The sequence below is a fragment of the Lissotriton helveticus genome, chromosome 11 (genome assembly GCF_964261635.1).
Source record: "Lissotriton helveticus chromosome 11, aLisHel1.1, whole genome shotgun sequence".
NCBI classification, from domain to species: Eukaryota; Metazoa; Chordata; class Amphibia; order Caudata; family Salamandridae; genus Lissotriton; species Lissotriton helveticus.
Genome location: NC_136072.1, coordinates 123,990,293 through 124,013,920, shown reverse-complemented (window position 1 = coordinate 124,013,920; position 23,628 = coordinate 123,990,293). Strand labels below are relative to the sequence as shown.

At 49.0% G+C, this 23,628-nt stretch overlaps 1 protein-coding gene across 4 annotated transcripts in view; it reads left to right on the top strand.

Annotated features, from left to right (window-relative positions):
• Positions 1-23,628, top strand: part of MCF2L2 (MCF.2 cell line derived transforming sequence-like 2) — a 2,082,183-nt gene that overhangs the window by 2,002,283 nt on the left and 56,272 nt on the right. For all 4 annotated transcript variants that reach the window (XM_078665987.1, XM_078665986.1, XM_078665989.1 and 1 more), the window contains one exon: positions 23,442-23,560. In XM_078665987.1, coding sequence (XP_078522113.1) covers positions 23,442-23,560 — 119 coding nt within the window. The remainder of the gene's footprint in view (positions 1-23,441; positions 23,561-23,628) is intronic.

Sequence of the window (23,628 nt, the reverse complement as noted above, 5' to 3'; positions counted from 1 at the left end):
TGAGTGGAAGCTCCCTGTATTTCTGCTTGAGCATACAAATTGGAAAAATGCTCAACCCAGACACTTGCCACAATATTGTTATCAAGTGGGGCCTGCATGCCTGGGCTACCCCCTGCAACTAAACGTGAAAAGTTTCAGAGATCTTTGTTATTAATGCCATCTAACATCATAGACCATTTATCACATTCTTTTTTTTTTTTAACTTTATTTACCATTTTAGTACATTATATCGAAACAAACATGAGTGCTCACTGTCTTATCCGCACATGCATAACAATGAAAAATTGGTGACAAAAGTTAAAGCCAAGACCTCGGGAAGCCAGATAGAAAACAAAAAAAAAATCAAATTTTAACATTTGTGAAGATTGGCCCTGGCGAGTCCTAGGGAGGCAGCAATATCCATGCGCCTGCGGCTGATACAATTTAAGTATTTACATTGCACTTATTTCACTCGAGAGCGCTTATGGAGGGCGGGCATGGTCGGTTCCCCAGAATGTCTCCGGTGCGGGTCAGAAGTGGGCACACTCTTACACACTGTCTGGGAGTGCACAGTACTGCAGAGATTCTGGGATGGGGTGTTTAGATGCCTATCGGAGGTGTTGGCTAGGGAGCTCCCTCGTGACCCGAAATTGGCTCTGCTGCATGTCATGGAGGGGATCGGGGGCAATAGGTATAAGCGCCATTTGTTTTTCCTGGGCCTGATGTTCGCCAAACGAGACAGTGTGGCTCACTGGTTAGAGGCGGCAAACCCGAGAGCAGAGGACGGCCCGGGACCAGGGTTCGATTCCCGACGCGGCAGGTTTCTGGACCAGGGTCAGCGGACTCGATAATTCTCTCGCCTCGGTGCCCACTCTGATCAGCGATCACACTCGGCAACTCTGGGCACTAGCTTGCCTCATCTTCACTAACGGCCCCACCAGACCGCCGGGGATGCCTGGTCTCACCCTGGAGATACCCATTAAGGGTCCATCTCTCAGGGAAGCCAGGAAGGGTTTCGCAGCGGTCGAAGCGCGGAGGTACCCCTTCGGGAGTGATTCCAGCGCTATATAAGCACATAATTAATTAATTAATTAATGGAAGGCGCCCAATGCCCCGTCGTTGGCCGCCTGGAGGATCGGCATGGACTTTTGTTTGGGAATTGAGCAACCTATATTTATAGCCAGGGGGTGCTCCCGTAAGCATTTTAAGATTTGGAAGCGATGGGCCGACTACCGGGGGCTGGATTTGGATCCCCCACCTGAGAGGACTGTCTTCCCGACAATCTGAGTAATGGATGTTATGTTATGTTATGTTATGTTAAGGTGATTTATTGTGCGCACAGATACTCCAGCCAAGGAGCGTCCCGGCGCAAGGACAAGGCAAAACACAACACAACAGAGAATAAAGACAGAGCCACTAAAACAGGAAAGTTTTTATCGCCCTCCGAAAAGTCAAAAGGTCCTCCATCAAACGAATTTCAACAGGGAGGGAGTTCCATGCTGATGCAGCCACGACCCTGAAAGAACGGCCTCCCATACGGCTGAGCCTGAATCTGGGGACCACTGCAAGGGCCAAACCCTGGGAACGGAGACTGCGGGTGGGGACATAAAAGGAAAGGCAGCTCGACAAAATTTCCGGGCCGATACCTCTCAGAATCTTAAAAGCAAGACACAAGATCTTAAAGAGAATGCGCTTCCTAACCGGAAGCCAATGTAAAGAGCGAAGGACACCTGCCACAGAACTAAATCTGGGCAGGCCAACAATCGCTCTCGCCGCGGCATTCTGAACCCGTTGCAAACGGGTTAGTTCGGCCTGGTTAGCCCCAGCCAGGAGAGAACTGGCATAATCCAGGCGAGAGATGACAGTAGCCTGGATCACCAGTTGCCTGGTTGGGGCATCAAAGAACTTGAGTACTGGTCTCAAGCCCCTTAGAAGTCCAAAACAACAGGCCGCAGTCTTTTGTGTGTGCCCTACAAAGGAGAGGCCGGCATCCAACCATACCCCGAGATTTTTCACCTCCGACACCGGGGTCGGAGTAGGTCCCAGCTCTGAAGGCCACCATTGGTCGCCCCACAGCTCCACTCCCTTACCGACGACCATCACCTCCGTCTTTGTGGCATTAAGCTGAAGGCAATTGCCTGTCAGCCAACTAGCCACCGCCTTCAGTCCAGACTGAAACCTGGGGGCCGCAATTTCCGCGTCCCCGCTGAGAGTAACCGCCAGCTGTGTGTCGTCGGCATATGAGACCAAGGTTAGGCCCCACTGCCTAGCGACATCAGCCAGCGGTCTCACGTAGAGATTGAACAACGTGGGACTCAGCGAGGACCCTTGCGGAACCCCCATGGCCAGCGGTTGGTAGTTGGACTTGAAGGGAGGAATGGCAACACAGAAGGAGCGGTCGTCTAAAAAGGAGCGGAACCATTGCAACACCTGACCGCCAATACCAGTCTCCTCGAGCCGGTGCAGGAGGATGCTGTGGTCCACCGTGTCAAAGGCGGCGCTAAGGTCTAACAAAATAAGCGCCGCCGTTTGACCAGCATCCAACCTTGCCCGGAGATGTTCCACCATCACAAGTAACGCGGTTTCCGTACTGTGCCCAGCACGGAATCCGTTTTGTGTGGGATCGAGGGCATTGGTTCGTGCCAAATGCTCAGACAGGGCCAGATTGACGTGGGCCTCAGTAATCTTGGCTGGCCAGGGTAGCAGCGAAATGGGGCGGTAACTTTCAGGCTTAGATGGGTCCAGAGTGGGCTTTTTAATAATTGGGGACACCACAGCTTGTTTCCACTTAGCTGGAACTACTCCCGTTTCCAAGGACAGATTGACAAGGGAGCATATAACTGAACGCCCCATAAAAGCCTGATCCCGAAAAAGAGCAGGCCTTACCGGATCGGATGGGGATCCGGATTTAACTTGCAATGCAAGTTTGTCAAAGCCGTCCGAGGTGAGGGGGGGGAAAACAAGCAGAGTAGTCTGATGGTGAGCCCCATTGATACTTTCCTCACTGTGCCCTGTACCAGAAAATGTCCGATAAATGGCTTGCACCTTCCCTAAAAAGTAGGATGCGAGGGATTCACAGTGGGAAAGAGAGCTTTCGGTCGTAGAGGTGATCCGCTTCGTCGTAAGATCTTTAACGGCCTTAAAGATGGCTTTCGACGGATTAGAACTGTTCCGGAATTCAGCGGCATAGAAGGCCGCACGGGCTCGGCAAATAGCTCGATGGTATAGCTTAACGGACCTGGAGTATGCGGCTTTTAGGTCAGCCCCATAGGTCTTCCTCCAAGCCCTCTCAGCCCGTCTACAGGCACCCTTTAAAGCCCGAAGGGCGCCATCGTACCAGGGGCTCGACTCTCGAGAATTGATTTTAGTTGATACAATAGGTATCAGAGAGTCCAAGGCCCTGGTGATCCAAGAACAGAAGAGGTCATACCCCTTTTCTACATCCGTCAAAGGGCCGAGCGGCTCCTCTAATAGAAGACGATGAAAGTCTTCTAACCGAAGCTTTTTCCAAGCCCTCTTCTGAACCCGTCTAGCCGAAGAGATGGAAGGGGTGGCAAAGACAGGGCATAGGATGGATACCAAGAAGTGGTCTGTCCACTCCACCGGTGAAACAGAAGTAATTTGAATCCCCGGCAGATTAGTGAACAAGGGATCCAAGATATGCCCCCCTGAATGGGTAGGCTGGGAAACCATCTGAGGGAGTTGAAAGGCCTCCAAGTCAGAGGAGATGGAACGTACCGTCAAGCCAGAGAGGGTGTCGAAATGCAGATTTAAATCTCCCATGATAGAAAAGTTGGCACAGTCTGCAGCCAGAGGGCCAACTATATCAGGGAAAGCATTCCTAAACACCACATCACTGCCGGGTGGCCGATAAACGACCATACCGGACAGGGTAAACTCAGGGCTGACGGAGACCTTGAACAGGGCACTTTCACACCCAGAGATGCTTAGGGCAGTCCAGACACAGGGATAGATAGATTTTACCACTAAGGCTACACCGCCACCCCTACCCCGCCTATTCAAGGTGTACATCGAATAGCCGGGTGGGCAAGCTAGATTAATGATAGCGGTGTCAGCATCCTGTAGCCATGTTTCAGTCATGGCAAATATATCTGGAACTTCCTCCTCAATGAGGTCATAGATGTTCTGGTAGTGTTTCAACACCGACCTCACATTCAAGTTCAAAATCTTCAGGGCAGTAGGGATATCGGCAGTACGGCAGGTCTCCGAAGGCAGAATCCCTGGGAGAGAACGCGGAGAGTCAAGAGCCCACCCATTACAAGGGCAATGGTATGGGCCACGCAATGGGTGTACCGGTGGAAGGGTACAACAGCAACTTACCTGCCCAATGGCCAACAGGCAGTCCCGTGTGTACGCCCGCATGATGGACCCCGGCGGAGTAATAGTTGAATAGACGAGAGCCAGAGCCAGCCACGTCCAGCACGTCCTGTCGCGGACGGGCGCAGACGGGCAGGACTCTGGCTTGACTCAGGCGCGAGTCAGGCGCCACCGCTACGCGTCACCGCTGCGCGACACGAGCGAGCTTTAAGTAGGGCTCACCTGTGGTCATTAACAGCGCTGGAGCGCTGAACCAATGGCACACTCGACCCTTGCCTCCCCCAAGATGGCGACCGGGCGCCAGACACAAGAGATGTAAGGTAACAGGTCCGCTCAAAACGCGGTGGGGGGCACAATTAACATGCAAGTGTGTGGGCACAGCGTAGAGGAGTTAAAAGCAGGGAAAAAAGCAATTTAGGAAATAAAATACTAAATGCGGTAATTTTAAAAACGAAGCTGCGCTTACACGCAAATTACTGCAGCATAGCGCGCGTGCGTGCTAATACCTTTCCAGGGGCAGAGCTAAAGAAATGCTCGCCTTAAGTAGGGCTCACCTGTGGTCATTAACAGCGCTGGAGCGCTGAACCAATGGCACACTCGACCCTTGCCTCCCCCAAGATGGCGACCGGGCGCCAGACACAAGAGATGTAAGGTAACAGGTCCGCTCAAAACGCGGTGGGGGGCACAATTAACATGCAAGTGTGTGGGCACAGCGTAGAGGAGTTAAAAGCAGGGAAAAAAGCAATTTAGGAAATAAAATACTAAATGCGGTAATTTTAAAAACGAAGCTGCGCTTACACGCAAATTACTGCAGCATAGCGCGCGTGCGTGCTAATACCTTTCCAGGGGCAGAGCTAAAGAAATGCTCGCCTTAAGTAGGGCTCACCTGTGGTCATTAACAGCGCTGGAGCGCTGAACCAATGGCACACTCGACCCTTGCCTCCCCCAAGATGGCGACCGGGCGCCAGACACAAGAGATGTAAGGTAACAGGTCCGCTCAAAACGCGGTGGGGGGCACAATTAACATGCAAGTGTGTGGGCACAGCGTAGAGGAGTTAAAAGCAGGGAAAAAAGCAATTTAGGAAATAAAATACTAAATGCGGTAATTTTAAAAACGAAGCTGCGCTTACACGCAAATTACTGCAGCATAGCGCGCGTGCGTGCTAATACCTTTCCAGGGGCAGAGCTAAAGAAATGCTCGCCTTAAGTAGGGCTCACCTGTGGTCATTAACAGCGCTGGAGCGCTGAACCAATGGCACACTCGACCCTTGCCTCCCCCAAGATGGCGACCGGGCGCCAGACACAAGAGATGTAAGGTAACAGGTCCGCTCAAAACGCGGTGGGGGGCACAATTAACATGCAAGTGTGTGGGCACAGCGTAGAGGAGTTAAAAGCAGGGAAAAAAGCAATTTAGGAAATAAAATACTAAATGCGGTAATTTTAAAAACGAAGCTGCGCTTACACGCAAATTACTGCAGCATAGCGCGCGTGCGTGCTAATACCTTTCCAGGGGCAGAGCTAAAGAAATGCTCGCCTTAAGTAGGGCTCACCTGTGGTCATTAACAGCGCTGGAGCGCTGAACCAATGGCACACTCGACCCTTGCCTCCCCCAAGATGGCGACCGGGCGCCAGACACAAGAGATGTAAGGTAACAGGTCCGCTCAAAACGCGGTGGGGGGCACAATTAACATGCAAGTGTGTGGGCACAGCGTAGAGGAGTTAAAAGCAGGGAAAAAAGCAATTTAGGAAATAAAATACTAAATGCGGTAATTTTAAAAACGAAGCTGCGCTTACACGCAAATTACTGCAGCATAGCAACGGATGTTTGGTATTACACGGGAGGTGGCTCGGTGGGCTTAGCATGTTCTTGGTTGAGATATTCCTTAGTAAAATGTGCATTGGCAGCGGCGCAATGGGGGGGGGGTGGAGTTGGGGGGGTGTTTGGGTATTTAGTAAAAGTCTGATGTTGCTATTCTTGAGTCATTAATGTGTGCAGTAGACTCCGGATGTCGGGGCTATGCATTCTTTGTGTGTTCAGACAAATAAAATTTGTTTTCAAATTATTTTTTTTAACATTTGTGATGTCATCAACTTACCCCCCAGACCCGCCCACTGAAGAACATCTTCAGCTACAGCGATACAACCATTTATCACATTCTCACCCTCTTTTAGCTTTTAGTATAGTAGATTTATAATGTAACCTTGCTGCCTGGATAGCATCTCTATGCCCTGCTCTTATGGACCATAGCAAAGCACGCCTAGCTTTAGGGCAAGGATTAGTATACCACGAGGCCTCCTTTTTCTTTTTTCTTGCCCCCCGGGAGTCCTTTGTAAGTAGTGCCCTGAGCAAGGTGAACATAGAATTATGAATTGTAAATTCTGCAAAGAGTCTAGGTTATTACTGTCCGCAATAACACCTGCCACTGACTCCAGCCCTACAGTTACAACCTCTACCACCTTCTTGAGAGTTTCTTCTGACACCTAGGGCTACCAGTGATTGGTTCAAAACATTATGATCACTATCCTGCCTTTGAATTACCGTCATGTCTACCAAGGCTGGCCACAGTTTTATATCCAAATGAATATATCGATGAGGCTGGAGTGGTGTAGACGAGTATACGTAACTCTCCCCACCCTATCTGATTTAGATCTTTCATAGCATGCCCGAAGGCTCTTTCTGAGAGAAAATACATTCAGTTGCAAAACTGCAGAAGAACACCGCTTTACAGGAGGGAGCAAAATTTCCAGGATACCCACAACTTGGTCTTCTTCATTACGGAGGTCTTCTTGTGGGGTTGTCAAAGGTTCATATAAACAATTAGGGTCCGCCACAACTACTTTAAAAACAATTGTCTGCAGGTCGGTCAAATGGCCAGCCAGTCCGCAGATCAGTTACCTGACCCCTACTGCTGGTCCTACACTACACTACTATACAAGTAGTACACACCACCAGAGGGGAACAATAAAACAATACATTAGGCATCTGCATTGTCATGGGGCATAACCTTAGACTTACAACATAATGTAGTCCTGAGCCAGAATGAAAGCCCGCCCCTAACCCCCACCCCGATGGCCTGCCTTTCCCTGAGGTGGTAGCAGACACAGAAAAAATCATATACGCTGTTTGAAATTATGGAGCCAGTGCCCACATTTCGTGGAAAGCACAAATATCAAATGCATGTATTTATTTTGCCCAAATAAAGATACTGAATGGCTGTCTCATTGTATACCACTGTAGTGTATTCCACTACACTCTATACCACTCTAATATATGCCACTGTATTGTATCCTAATTCACTCTGGGCCCCTGTACTGTATCATCACTCAGCCCCACACTCTTCAACATCTGCATGGCCCTCCTCGCCGCCATCGTCAGACAGCATAGGCTCAACGTAATATCCTACACCGACGACACCCAGCTCATCCTCTCCCTCACAAAGAACCCTGAAGACACCAGACTCAGCTTCCAAGAAGGAATGAAAGGTGTTTCGGCCTGGTTGAGCAACAGCTGCCTGAAACTGAACTCGAATAAGACAGAGGTCCTCGTCCTTGGACCATCCCCAATGCATGGGACAGCTCATAGTGGCCCTCTGCTCTCGGAACCCCCACCCCGATGGACCACGCCCAGAACCTCGGCCTCATTCTAGACTCTCCAGACCAACGCTGTTGCCTCCACCTGTTTCAACAAATGTATGACATTACAACGCATACATTTACAACGCAGGTTTTACATCGCAACACCCTTTACAATGCATTCTTTTACATCGCATGCCATCGCATCGCATTTTTCGAAAACTACCTTTACAACGCATTCCATTTCATCGCATTATACCATTACAACGCATACCATTACAACACATACCATTACATCGCATTTAAGGTAAGTGTTGGATAGTGTAAGTGTAAAAAATACTATTCTAACTCCAGTGAGTACAACAGTAGGGTAAGTGTTGGATAGTGTAGGGGTAAAAATTACTATTCGGATAGTGTAAGGGGGACTATGCGTTGTAATGACTTGCGAGGTAATGTCTGCGTTGTAGTGACATGCGTTGTAAGGAAATGCGTTGTAGTGACATGCGTTGTAATGGCTGCGTTGTAATGATATGCAATGTAAAGGATGTTGCGATGTGATGTAATGACTGCATTGGGCAGGTAGTGCGATGTAATGACTGTGTTGTGAAGGTTGTTTCTGATAGATACATCTGCCGTGTGGATTCCTCACCTTGTGAATACCCCTTGCGTCAGCAACATTCGGAAATTCTTTTTTCGTAGCCTCGCGCCGACGTGGACTCCTGACGTCATAGAGACACGACCTCGCTCGCGACTCCGCTGACGTCACCGACGCCTATAATAGGCCCACGCCGGCGTGATGACATCAGTTCCCTTTTTTCCGCGTCGTCGACGCTAACGGTTTCGGGATACTCTGTAGCCTTAGTACATTGTTACTTCGTTTCTTCGATTCTCCAATTCTCAGATATTGTCATGTCGACAAAGAAGACCGGTTTTAAGCCTTGCAGAGAATGCGGGAAGATGATGTCCGTTACCGACCCTCACCAAGACTGTATCTGGTGTTTAAGCTCGGATCATGACGTCGATGATTGTTCATCTTGTCAAAAGATGAATCCGAAGGCTCTTCGTGAGAGGGAATCTAAACTTCTTGTTGCCAAACTTAAAGCAAGTAAGGTTAAAAGATCCTCAAAGCATCCGAAGAAGTCGAGGTCGAGATCCAGGTCAAGGTCTCGAGAGGCGTCTGCCTCGAAGTCATCATCCGGTCATGCTTCCGGTTCCCACAAGAAGCATAAGAAGAGGAGACACGGATCACGTCATCATTCCAGATCAAAGTCTCCCAAAAGGATGAAGTCGAAAGTGATTCCTCCTCATGAGTCGGTAGGTGAGGCTTCACCTTCGGAGTCGGTGGTCCATTCTCCGACTCCAGTTCCAGATCCGACTCCGTCTCCGTCTCCGGCTCCGTCTCCGGCTCCATCTCCGGCTCCATCTCCGGCTCCGGAAGACACCGATGGAGTTCCTGTTGAGGAAGGGGCTTCGAATCCTGTTGAGGAAACAGATTCTAATGTACCTCGAGGTCAGCCTGAGCATCCACCATTCCCGACTCCAGGTCAGGACCCTTCTGCATTTTTAAACGCGATGTATGGTGTTTTCTCGAGGTCGTGGTACCCCTCTGGAGCACCTTCGGGTCCCATGGGTCCAATGGCTTTCAATTTGGGTGTTCCACACTCATATGCTCCGGCACCCTTCATGCCGTATATGCCGGCTCCGACTCCGTTGTGGCAGTACCAAGCTCCACCGAGGTCGACGCCGGTGTCGACGCCGGCTCGGCCGAAGTCGACGACTCCGGTCCCGGCGTCACCGACTCCCTTGGATTCTATGGGGCAGCCTTCCAAGCCCTCGGATTCGATTCCGAAGTCGGCTCCGGCGCCGTCGAATTCGGCGTTGGATTCGACTGCACTTCGAGTCAAAATGAGATCTCGTAGAGAGGCTCAACGACTTCTGGAGGAGCAGAGAGTTAATGATTCATCTTCTGAGGTGGAGGAAGGTGAACTGGAAGGGGATTGTTTCGAAGACCTGGCGGATGCTAGTGGTCTTGAGTTTTCTCCGGAGTGGTCTTTGCCTTCTGGACCTGATGCTCCCTCCAGAGATGTTCAACCTTATCATGTTATCATGAAGAAGGCAGCAGGACTTTTAGGTCTGACTTTGCCCTCTGTCGAGTTTAAATCGAATTTGTTGACAGAGGTTCTCCATTCTCCTAGTTCGTCAGTAGAACCTTTGCTCCCATTTAACGATGCCTTAAAGGATCCTATAATGGAAGTTTGGAAAAAGCCTTTTTCTGCTCCTGCGGTTGCAAAAAGTGTGGCTAGGAGGTATAGAGTGGCTCCTGATGATCCTGCTTTCTTATCTTCGCATCCTTCCCCTGAAAGTTTGGTAATTCAGGCCGCTTGCTCTAAGAAGTCTGTTGGGGCTTTTCCGCAGGTGCCTGGCGACAAAGAGGCCAAGAAACAAGATCAGGTCGCGAAGAAGATTTTTTCTTCGTCCAGCATGGCTTTGAAGTCTTCTAACGCCACTTGCCTCATGGGAAGATACATCCATGCTCTTATGGACTCTATAAGTTCTTTGGTCCCTAAGGTTCCTGAGGCTAGTAGAAAGGACTTTGAAGAGGCTTTATCTGACACTCAGGCAGCGGCTCGTCAGGTCATCCAAAGTGGACTTGATACAACAGATTCTGTGGCAAGGATCATGGGCACGGCGGTTGCCACGAGGCGTTCAGCCTGGTTGAAGTCATCTGACTTTTCAGCTGATGTGCAGTCTGCATTATTGGATTTGCCTTTCGATGGCGAGGGGCTTTTTGGGAAGAAGGCAGACGCGGCCTTGGAGAGATTCAAGGACAGCAGGGCAACTGCTAGATCTCTTGGCCTTCAGGTCAGGGGTTCTACGACCAGAAAGTTTAGAGGGTTTGGTCGCTCTTCCTTTCGGTCGTATAGACCCGCTCAGCAGCAGCAGCAACAACAGCAGCAGCAGAATACCTTGTATAGGTCTTACAGAGGGAAACAGAGATCACGTCCTCGAGGTCGTCAGGTCTCTTCCTCCTCCACCTTCTCCAACCCCCCAGCCACAGAAAAGCAGCCCTAGATCCGCCATTCAGGATCATGTGGGTCCAGTGGGGGGTCGGCTTACCTACTTTCTATGAGATTGGGAATCGGTTACATCAGATCTTTGGGTTCTCAATCTCGTAGAAAATGGGTATGCCCTTCCCTTTCGGGAATTCCCTCCCAATTACCCTCCTTGCCAGGGATATTTCTCAGAGGAACATCTGTTACTCCTACAGGAGGAAGTCCAAACACTTTTGAGAAAAGGTGCGATAGAGGTGGTTCCAGAGCAGGAAAGGGGTCAGGGATGCTACTCCCGGTATTTCCTGATTCCCAAGAAGGATGGCAGGCTTCGTCCGATCCTGGATCTCAGGATCTTGAATTTTTATCTGAAGCAGGAGAAATTCAAGATGCTCACCCTTGCTCAGGTTCTTCAGGCTCTGCTGGAAGAAGACTGGATGGTGTCACTCGACTTGCAGGATGCGTACTTTCACATCCCAATCCTGAAGTCGCACAGGAGGTATCTCCGTTTTACGGTTGGGTCACAACACTACCAGTTTGCGGTCCTTCCCTTTGGACTTACTACTGCACCTCGGGTCTTCACCAAGGTGATGGCAGTGGTGGCGGCGCATCTCAGAAGATCGGGGATTCCGGTATTCCCGTATCTAGACGATTGGCTGATCAAAGCGGAGTCGTCAGAGATTGTGCTTCATCATCTGCAGGAGACAACCCAGTTGTTGTACAGGTTGGGATTTTCAATAAATGTACCCAAGTCTCACCTGGTGCCCTCCCAGCGCAACCTGTTCATAGGTGCAGTACTGGACACAACCGTATGTCGTGCATTCCCTCCCCCTCAAAGGATTTGCGACATACGGGAGATGATTCCTTTATTTTACAATGGAGCGGTCGTTCCAGTCCTGAAGGTCCTTCGCCTGCTCGGTCTGATGGCTTCATGCATTCTGTTGGTCAACCATGCACGCTGGCGCATGAGGGCGCTCCAGTGGTGCCTCCGCAAGCAGTGGTATCAGCACAACGGAGATCTCAGGGAGTCAGTGAGGATCTCCAGAGAAGCTGCAGCGGATCTGTCTTGGTGGGGCGTGGAAGGCAGTCTGTCCCAAGGAAAGCCTTTTCAACTTCCCCCATCGGTGGCCACGGTGATATCGGATGCATCCACTCTCGGGTGGGGTGCTCATCTGGGGGATCTGGAGGTCAAGGGCCTTTGGTCTCCAGAGGAAAGGTTGCTTCACATCAACCTTCTAGAATTGCGGGCGATACGTTTGGCGCTCAAGGCCTTCCTCCCTTCCCTTCGCGGTCAGTCTGTTCAGGTCCTAACGGACAACACGACCGCGATGTGGTACATCAACAAGCAGGGAGGAGTGGGGTCGCAGTGTCTCTGCAGAGAGGCTCTGCGTCTCTGGTCCTGGGCTCAGGACCATCAGATTTGTCTAATGGCAAATCATCTGGCCGGGGTGTTGAACGTTCGTGCAGACAGTCTCTGCCGACCACGAGTGGAGGCTTCACCCGGAGGTGGTTCACGACATCTTTCAGATGTGGGGGACTCCTCGGGTGGACCTGTTCGCCACTCACGAGAATGCGCACTGCCTGTCTTTCTGCAGTCTCCAGTATCCGATGCAAGGAGCCTTGGGGGACGCGTTTCAGTTGAGTTGGAAAGGTCAACTCCTTTACGCGTTCCCCCCCATACCCTTGATTCCTCGGGTTCTGAGGAAGATTCGCCTAGACCGGGCCCAAGTCATATTGGTCGCCCCGGATTGGCCAAGAAGGGTGTGGTATACAGATCTTCTCCACCTCTCATCTCACCCGCCGCTCCGTCTCCCTCACAGGGCAGACCTCCTCTCTCAGATGGAGGGGCAGGTTCTACACCCCCACCTCCAGACATTGCACCTTCATGCCTGGAGATTGAGCGGGGCAACCTGATTTCCTTTTCCCTCCCGCCTGACGTTGTGGATGTCATCTTGTCAGCCAGGCGTGACTCCACTAAGTCCATCTATTCTTATAGATGGGCGAAATTTGTCTCGTGGTATGGGGAAAGGTCTATTGATCCTTTGAAGGCCCATTTGTCTCACGTTCTCCAGTTTGCCCTTTCTCTGGCGCAACAGGGTCTTGCCGTTGCTACAGTGAAGGGCTATCTTTCTGCGCTGTCAGCTTTTCTCTGTTTGCCTGACCAGCCTTCTCTTTTTAAGTCACCTGTGGTTTTAAGGTTCTTAAAGGGCCTTATTAATAAGTTTCCTCCTGTCCCTTTTATTGTGCCTCAGTGGGACTTGAATCTGGTCTTGACCTTTTTGATGGGTACTCCTTTCGAGCCTCTCCACAAATGTCCCTTGAGGCTTCTTACCCTTAAAACGGTCTTCCTCGTTGCAATAACCTTGGCAAGGAGGGTAAGTGAGCTTCAAGCTCTTTGTCACAAGCCCCCTTTCTTGTCCATACATGCTGATCGAATGGTTCTCAGGACCAGGGCTGCTTTTCTGCCTAAGGTGGTAACTCCCTTCCACCTAGGACAGTCCATTACTTTACCTTCCTTCTATCCTCCCCCTCACCCTTCTAAGGAGGAAGAGAGACTGCACCGTCTGGACCCTAAGAGGGCGGTGTCCTTTTACTTGGACAGATCCAAGGACTTTCGTTTGGAAGACCAGCTCTTCGTTGGATTTGCTGGCTGCAAGAAAGAAGAGCGGTCCATAAAAGAACTTTATCGAGATGGATCGTCCTCTGCATAAAGATCTGCTACTCTTTGGCCGGTAAGGAACCACCAGAGGGTATAAGGGCTCATTCAACTAGAGCTAAATCTTCGACCTCAGCATTGGCTAGAGGTGTGCCTGTTGAGGATATTTGTAGAGCGGCAACTTGGTCTTCCCTCCACACTTTCGCGAAGCATTACTGCTTGGATTCCGAGGTGAGGAGGGACGGTCATTTTGCACGCTCTGTCCTTCAGGATTTCCTGGTCTAGAAGAGTGGACACCCTCCTCCGGGAGTGGGGACTGCTGTGGGACTCTATTCACAAGGTGAGGAATCCACACGGCAGATATATCTTATCAGAAGAACAAGTTACTTACCTTCGGTAACGCTTTTTCTGGTAGATACTATATCTGCCTGTGGATTCCTCACTGACCCACCCGCCTCCCCGTTGTCCACTCTTCTTTGCCAGAGTTACTGTAATGTAATGTATATATATTTTGTTGTCAAGGAAATGTTCCAATTTCTTTCCTGCTTTTGCTTAACACTGTGTGTTTTGCCTTGATTATTGTGTACTATGTATACTTGTATATTTCTACTGTCATTGGTCCGTCCGTGTGCCTCGATGGCACGGAAAAAAGGGCGGAACTGATGTCATCACGCCGGCGTGGGCCTATTATAGGCGTCGGTGACGTCAGCGGAGTCGCGAGCGAGGTCGTGTCTCTATGACGTCAGGAGTCCACGTCGGCGCGAGGCTACGAAAAAAGAATTTCCGAATGTTGCTGACGCAAGGGGTATTCACAAGGTGAGGAATCCACAGGCAGATATAGTATCTACCAGAAAAAGCGTTACCGAAGGTAAGTAACTTGTTCTTCTCGTTTCAATACCCTCTGTATCCTCCGTAAGACCTTCAAGTGGATCCCACCCAAAGCCAGAAAGACTGTCACCCACGCACTCATTACCAGCAGACTGGACTACGGAAACAACCTCTACACGGGAATCAACAAAGCCCTGTTACAGAAGCTCCAGACCATCCAGAACACCGCACCTAGACTTGTCCCCAGCATCCGATGACACGAGCACAAGACCCAACACCTGCGAGACCTCCACTGGCTCCCCGTCGAGAAGAGAGTAACCTTCAAGCCACTCACCCACGCCTGCAAATCCCTCCACAACACCGGACCCAAATTCCTCAACAATAGAATCTCCTCCACATACCTGAGAGACACCTCCGATACGCCAACCTCGCACTAGCAGCCACCCCGCGCATCTGCAGAACCAGAGCTGGGGGAAGAGCTTTCTCCTACCTCGCAGGCAAAGCCTCGAACGAACGAACTCCCAGTCAACATCAAATGCTCCCCCTCCCTGCACACCTTCAGACAGAACCTCAAGACCTAGCTTTTCGGCTGAGCCAGAGGTGCCCCCCCCCCAGCACCTTGAGACCCTCACAGGCGAGTAGCGCGCTTTTCAAACCCCTGATTGATTGATTGATTGATTATGCCGTTCCACTGTGCGCCACTCTAATATACCTGACTAGCATCCCGTCCCGATGTTGTCCGGGTATGCATTGCTGCCGGCCAGTAGTATATTGTTTTGTAGGATTTCGTTTTGATAGCATTTCTTATCTGTGGCAGGCCGGTGAAACGCTCCGATTCACAGTGCACTGCTGATGCACTTAACACCTTCGACGGTACTGACGGAACCGTTCCGTCACGCCCCTCGGGTGGGCTATGCTCATGACGGAACGGTTCCGTCACGGCCCGGCCGCCGCGCCTGCGCGGCGTTGATTTCGTGCCTGCGCGGCGGGTTTCATTAAGCGGGCGGGGCCGTGACGGAACCGTTCCGTCATGAGCACAGCTCACCCACGAGCCGTGACGAAACGGTTCTGTCACCAGCGCAGGTGAGCCGCGCGCCCGCCCGCGACTGTTAGCGCTGCGGCGGAATAGCCGCCGCAGCGAAGGAGTTAAGAGTGCGCGTTCAGTAGTGTGTGAACTCGAGTTTCCCTACTTTATTTTTCCTTGCAATATTATATAGCGCGAACTCGACAACATGGCATGAGCACAATTTACATTACAGAAGAACACATTCATTTGTGGTAGGAACGGGGAGACAAAGCGATTTGCCTGGAATCACAGGATGTTGAGCTGATGCCGAGATTCAAACGTAGCTCCCCAGCTCTAAAGTTCGCAATTCTAGAACTTGTGGCGGGAGGTGTGTCTAAAAGTGTATGTCGGTGCTGGCCATCAATGAGAGAGACCTGTGCATTTTTCAAATCGGTGGTGAAAAGAGTATGTTGCTGGAGATGTGGGCCGCCGTGCCACCAATGTACTTACCGGGGGAGGGTAAACACCCAATATTCCGCAACTTTCTTTCCGCATACCATCACTCCGCATACTTTCATTACGAAAGTACCATGACTCTGCAATGCCATTATAACGCATGGCATTACATTTTATATGCTTTTACCACGCATACATTTACAACGAAATTCGTTGTAAATGCATGAATGGTAAAAGCATGTTTTTTTTTAATGTTTGGATACGGTAAGTATGGGTATAGGTGTATATGTTTTGCGGTACTGACGTATATGTTTTGGGGTGTTTGGGTATTTTAAGGGTTCAGATATAGTTTTGGGTTATGGGGTACATGGGTAGTTTTAGGGTTTAGGGATGGGTATGGGTTTTGGGGTACAGGGGTATTTTTAAGGTTCAGGGCTAGGTTTGGGTATAGGGGTATTTTTAGGGTTCAGGGGTAGGTTTGGGTTTTGGGGTACAGGGGTATTTTAAGGGTTCAGTGCTAGGTTTGGGTTTTGGGGTACAGGGGAATTTTTAGGGTTCAGGTCTAGGTTTGGGTTTTGGGGTACAGGGGTATTTTAGGGTTCAGGGCTAGGTTTGGGTTTTGAGGTACAGGGGCATTTTTAGGGTTCAGGTGTAGGTTTGGGTTTTGGGGTACAGGGGTATATTAAGGGTTCAGGGCTAGGTTTGGGTTTTGGGGTACAGGGGTAGTTTTAGGGTTTAGGGATAGGTTTGGGTTTTGGGGTACAGGGTATATTTATAGGGTTAAGATGGGTTAGTGTTTAAGGGTGTTGGGGTATTTTAAGGAGTAAGTGTGGGTTATGATTATGGGGTGCAGGGGTATTTAAAGGGAGCAGGTGGATACCCGGAGCTGGAATGTACAGAACCTGGGAAGAAAAAACTATGAAATATTGGGCACAACGCTCGCTTTTTTTTTGTCCGTAATCCTGCGCCCGCACACGCCCACGCCCCCAGCACACGCCCACAGCACACGATAGGAAACATGGCATGAAGGGCGGAACGTACCACACGCCCCCAGCGTTTGTCACGCCCCCGCACACGCCCACAGCACAACGTAGACACGCCCACAAGGGACTACTTTGCTTACCTTTTAAATGTATATGGTGGGCATCTGCATAGCCTATGTCCTTCTGCTGCAACTGCCTTTTCCAACGCTGTATTGGGTGTTGTGATTGGTGCGGTGGTTCCTGAGATTACCCGCCTCAAAGGTTTGGGCTCTCTCTTTATTATATTAGTATGGATTCCACTTTACTCCTCTCCTGTATACCAAAATACTGAACCGTAGTAGACTTTACAACACTGTCCTCCAGTAGATCATACTCCACTCCACAAACACTAAACTGGATGAATATTCCAAATTTGTTACTACTATTAGAAAAAACAATGAAATTCACAAAAAAAAAAACAAAGGTTAAAGATAAGTTATAGTTAGAAAAAGGTTATTTATGTTTGCTATACAAACCCAACTTAAACTACACAAACAGTAAACATTCTAAAGTTATAATTATATTTTTAAAGTATAAATGTATGCACATCTTTCAAATTATTGTCCTACTTATAACTCACATTTATACTTTCACACCACCTTAAAATTCGTATAACTCGTGCACCTCCGTACACAGCCTTCTCACTCCACTTTGCCACACTACATTAACTATAACTGGCCCCTTCTCATCCACTACCTATACCCTTGCATTTTACAGAAGTTAGAACATGTGAACTGATTGCATTAATAACAACACTTATGACATCTGAAATTGTATAACGTGGCAGAACCTAGTGCATGGTACAGTGGCGAGTTATAGTTAATGCAGTGTGGCCCTTCTCCCTGAGCCCTTATCAACCAAGGGGACCCCATCCAACTGGGCCCACATCAATAAAGGTGGAAGCCCTTGTGCCCACCCAGGGCACCCACCACACATTTTTTGAGGGCTGTGGGAGCAGCTCTAAGGCCGCAGCTGGCATCCTGCATACAGCAGAAGCCGGCATTCCTCCCACCTGGAGGGAGCAGCTACTAATGCTGCTCCGTCCGTGCGAGAGCAATATTTTGATCTGTTTTCCTGCGTGCTTCAGTGTGGGCAGGAAAACGATCAAAATATTGCTCTTGTCCAGACGGAGCAGCTAATAATGCTGCTCCGTCCGGACATGAGCAAAATGTTGATCTGTTTCCCTGCCCGCTTCAGTGCAGGTAGGGAAACAGTTGAAAGGTTTGTAGCCAGTGGATGGGAGCATTTTTAAAGCTCAAACCCTCTGGGAGCAGACTTGCTGTTTGCTCTTGCTGGTGAAAGTTTCATAAGGGCTCTCGTCAAGCATGAGCAAACAAAGGTTTTCCTGCACGCGCCGGTGCAGGCAGGGAAACTGCTATGTCCTGGAGCGTTTTCATCCAAGACTCCTTGGGTTTGGCATAGAGCACTCCTGCTGTGCTCATTGAGAGGGTGCCCCTATGTACCAATCAGCCTCCGGATCGGCGTGTAACTCTGCCCACGCTCTGGATGTGGCCATAGTCACATTCAGGGCTCCCCCACCAAGGCAGGCACCATAATTACCAGCAACCCGCCGTTACCAGTGCCTCTTGTGGACCCGAGTCCCTATAAACCTCTGACAGGTGTCCCTTGTCCTTATCTTAGTACCCGTGGTACTTGTATTGATTAGGCCATGCCTTATGAAACCATAGCCCCTCTGCCCAGTGAATTTGTACATGACGCTATTTACCCTTCTGTAGCAAGGGTGTCATGAGTATATTTATTAATAAGTTGTTGCTTGTGGTAACCCAATTCCGTTACCTTTACCTGCTACTGCCTTTTTTCGCTTCCCCAGCGGACTCCTAGAGACCAGTTTGAAGCTACTGTTCTATTCATTAACCACAGTTCTGTGTGGTGTACTCCATTGTGCACTGTGTGCAAATATAAGTATCTTTTAGGGATTGGCTTTGCCCTGTGTTTACCCCACACTTGACAAGGCCCAGAGTTCCGGGTTCAAAATGATAACTCTACACAGCACAAGCAAGTGAAATAGGGACCCACTGGAGAGGGTCAATGGGAGGGGACAGAGTAGATTCTTGTGCCAGCTGGTACCCGCATTGCTTGAGCTGGCATCTTAGGCATGGCCCTCCCAACCCTTGTAGTTTCATCACATGTCTCAGAGAACTTAAGTTGAGTCCTGTCCTTTTCATGGATGCCAGGTGTGCCTCACTAGCCTAACCATAGCATGGGTGGGTCTATAACAGAGGATGTGTCCCTAGGTCCCCCTGAATGTACCCCTAGTGTTCTGCTTCATTTCTGTCCTTATTGCCTGTAAAATCATAACAGTCTGACTGCGATCTTTTGATGCTGCGTTGCCGCGCTAGTGTCCTCACCCTCGCGTAGGTAGCCCAGTGCCATACTTCTGCTAAGATATACCACACCCTGTAATACAAACTCCTTAACGGAGAGCAGTTTTTTGTTGAAATGGACCATAAATTTGCAGATAGTTTTATTGATAAAATATAGTGAACAAATCCGGCTTCAGTGAATGTTTGTCTTTTGTGCATTGGCCAATAAACTGCAGTTATCCAATTTTGTTCGGTCTGGGGGCCTAGCCCTCCTCCATTTGATAGCAGGTCACCAGGTGTGGGGGCTGTGTAATTCCCTTTAAAGGATCCCCAATGTGCCTCTACTGCCTAACCCAAAGCAGTGTGGGCCTGAATCAGGGGTGTGACCCGAGGCCCCATAAATGCACTCCTAGCTCTCTGGTTATTTTCCTGTTCTCGTTGCCTGGAAACCCACCCCAGTCTAACTACTGTCTTCTGATGCTTTGTTGCCATGCTGATGCACCCACCCTAGCGTGGTTGGCTCAAAATTCTGATACAGATATTGCCAGGATACAGACCAGCAGAAAAACTTTGTGCTGGAGAAAATGCTGGTTAAATAAATGCCCAAATCTTACCTGCCCTCTCCTAAATTGTGGAAATGCGAAATGTTTTCAATAAACTTTGCCATTCATTGTCCTCTAAACCTGTGCTCCCATAACCTTGAGAACCCTGACCCTCTTTCCAGGGCTACCAACTTCCACACTACCTGCCTGTACTGGTCATGCGGTAGGCGGTCTCTAACTTTAAGTAAAGCATTTTGTGGCATGCACTCTTGTTTGACTGGTTTCACTGAGAGCGTATTTTCCAGTGACTGGCCACTAAATTTTCCCTGCACACCTTATTATTGATGCAACTCTATTGAACCAATATTGTGTCAAAGTCCAGTTTCAGTGGATATTTGTCTTTTGTGCATCACCATGTAAAGTGCCCTGCTTTGTTTTGTCCGTATTCAAATCTTTGTGGTTTCTTTATATTTTCTTCTCTTTCTCTAACTGCACCATGTAAGCCAGATTTGTCTGGCGGCATGCCCTCACATTCAACTTGTGCCAGTCAAATAAAGTTAAAATGTATCTTTAATTAGCTCGGACTTACATGCCCCATCCTTTAATTGATCCTATTACCTGGAAGGGTGTGGTGCCTCCCACAGCCAGTAAACGTATGGGTGTGCACAGAATCATGTACTGTAGCATGACCCAAGATGTTGTAGCCATCTCCTCCCACAAATTAACCCAGACACGTTATTTGCTGGCAGTACGCGATTTGTGGCCCTTGGGCTGGTTACAAACAGCCCTGCTGCTTTCTGATGATCAGCGGTCACCTATTTCTCTAAACCTAAACCGCCTTAGTATAAACCCCTACCCAATAACAGGGGCACATGGCCTCCTCCAACTAATTAATACTCCTAACAGCTAAATGAGCCCTGCTCATCCTTCAGGGAGGTTATGAGCCCTAAAGACAGCACTGCTCATATCGGTGACCCTTAATGTTGGAGCCAGCCGAACCGATGGAAGGCCCTCATGCTATGGTGGCAACACTACATGGCTTGTAGCGCGACCATGTCTATCTATCAGATTACACATGTTAAAGGCGTCCTTCTATGTGTCAGACCACGAGTAGGAGTCAGGGCAGGGACGTCATGATGTGGCCAGGATGGAGACATAATTTTATTAGTAGCTCCAGATAATTTACCTTTAGCTGTTTTAGCTCTTCTTGCAAAAAGAAAAAGTTGGGTGACCCCCTTACTCCTGCATCACATGCCAATTGTACATGTCCTATGTTTAGCTTGTTCCCAATGGGAGCATTGGACTTTCGGATTTATAACCCTATCTTACCAGTCCCCTAGCTTTGTAACCCCCCTGGAGCATGTAACATCCTCTCCCATAGTATAGTCACCTGCAGCAGCAACACATGCCTCAAAGCCGGGGAGACAAGCCCCCTTAGAACACCCCACGCTGATGTGACGCTCCAATCAAATCGCATATGATCCTCAAAATATTTGGACCGGCGCTCTAAAGTGCTACAAGCAGAAGAAGAGCAGAGGCCGCAATACAAAATTCCTATTTTAAAATGTAGAGGCAAAAGTGCCTACAGCCTGACCATTATAATACATAAGCATTGGTCTTTGGCCGTATAATCCCCAAGGAGAGTGGCAAACCCATAATTTACATTAACAGACACCGAGAACCGAAAAATGGCAAGACTGGTCAATTCACGTCAAACAAACAAAAAAAGGAAACTGCCTGCCTCTACTCATCTTGCTGCATTCCCGGACAGCGTGTCCAGCCGGGGGAGCAAAGAGGATGGCCACTGGGTGGAGCAGGTATAAGTAGCTGACACCAGCCCCCTGCGCGCTGGAAATGACAGAGAAAAAGCATTGGTCATGGGGGGACTCCTGTGGGGGTCCCAGCAAGTGGAGTGCAGTGGATGTGCCACAATGTGGTACTAAGGTGGCTGCCCTCTTAAAAGGGCGCACTGCGTGCACCGCGGGCAGCCCCAATTTTGCCATCGGTGTGCTCTCATGGTGCTTTAATACAAACAATCTGAATTCTAAACTATGCAAGCAGTTGAGCAGAGACGAGACAGAAGATACCTTCACTAAACCTGCATGCGTATACTCTGGGGGCCAACAGATATCCCCACGGGGAAAAAGAGGGGGCCACAGACATCCCCACAGGGTACGAGATACTGAGAGGAATAAGCACAGATGGTAGACACACAATCTAGCATGCCCGTTGACATCACGATACTGTGCAAACAGACAGGTGGCATTGCAGGCCCTGAGGTGCCCACACTCCGCTACATACCTTAAAAAACTTAAAGAAAAGGAGATCCCGCTCACAGAGCTTTAAGTGGGATGAAAAAACTGGGGGGGGGGGGGTCTCTCAAAGGGGCGTGGCCAGTGTAATTAGGGGCGTGGCTTTAAAAATCTGTGTTTAGCATAGTGTGCCGCCCGACTTGTATTTTTCTGTTTGTCATTTCATCCAGATATATGATACAATAACATCATACCTACAACAAGTAAGACCTATTGGCTTTGTCAATGGTTATTAGTTGCATAAGATAAATAGCTGCAACTAAGGCTTGTTACATATAATAATGAAAAAGCTTCCAATTAAAGCCCTGGTGACCCTACTACAATGTTGCTGCTCTTGCGTTTTAGAAAGAGAAGGGAAATTCAGAAAGATAATGACACTTCAAAGGATTTCCCTTCCCCCCACAACACGCTCACCTGGCATGACGTCATGCCGTAACTTCTCCACTAGTGAGAAGTGAGCAGTGTGGGCAGCGCACATCGACGTGCCTGCTGTCTCGAAACAGGTCTCTATCGGACTGTTTTGCGCCCTGGCACTTTTTTTCTGGACTGCAGTGACAGCAAGGACTGCAGTGACAGCAAACTGCTGTCACTGCAGTCCGGAAAAAAACACAGACCGTCTGTGCCAGGGCTCAAAACAGAGCCCAATAGAGACCCGTTTCGAGCCCCCCTTAAAAAAAACTGCCGGTGCTCAGACCCCTTGAGACCCGGCCCACTTAAAGCCCTGCCCGCTCACCCCATTGTTCCCCTCAAGGACGATGGAGATAGAACATTTCTAAGGGGGAAAGGGGTGCGTGCACAGACGCACTTGAGATTTCATCAGTGATTATATTGACCATGTCATGAGGGATGTAATCTGTGAGGTCATAATCAGTGCATTGTGGAGGAGTACGTTATAGTTAGCACATGTAAGTATAACTGCTGAATTTCTTGGGTTCTGCATGTGTAAAATCTGAGCATAACTATAACGTCCCTGTAACCTTTGGTTTTCTCAGTGAATATATACATTGAATTCACAAATCATGGGTCTTAACAATTTTCTGTATTCTGTTCCTTCCTCATCCCGAAAAAGATTTTTTTAATTGTTTTTATTGATCTATGGACCCGGTGTTTAAAAATATTTAACTATCGTTGTAGTAATAAGTGTTTTGAGAAGACCTATGCATTCAATATTATTTCAAAGGATACGCTGTTTCTGTTTTATTTTACCTTTCATTTTCAGCAGCAAACCCTTGGTGATATGTATAAGTGGGATTCACAAGACTTATCAGCATGTATCTGTAAGAACATGAAAAACTCAGTCATATATTAGTTCTTTTCAATGTCTTTTGACCACCTTCACATTTTTGTTTCTTCAGGTTGGCCAAGCAGGCACATTCCCTCGCTCGACACGTATGAGGATTTTGAGACAATCCCTTCCAGCAATGATGAGCTCTCCAACTCTTCTGATATGGATGAAGAAACTCATGCTAACAATGTATAGTACATTTCTACTTATTCATTTATGTTTCCTGATTTTTTCGTTCAAATGTTTGAATGATAGCA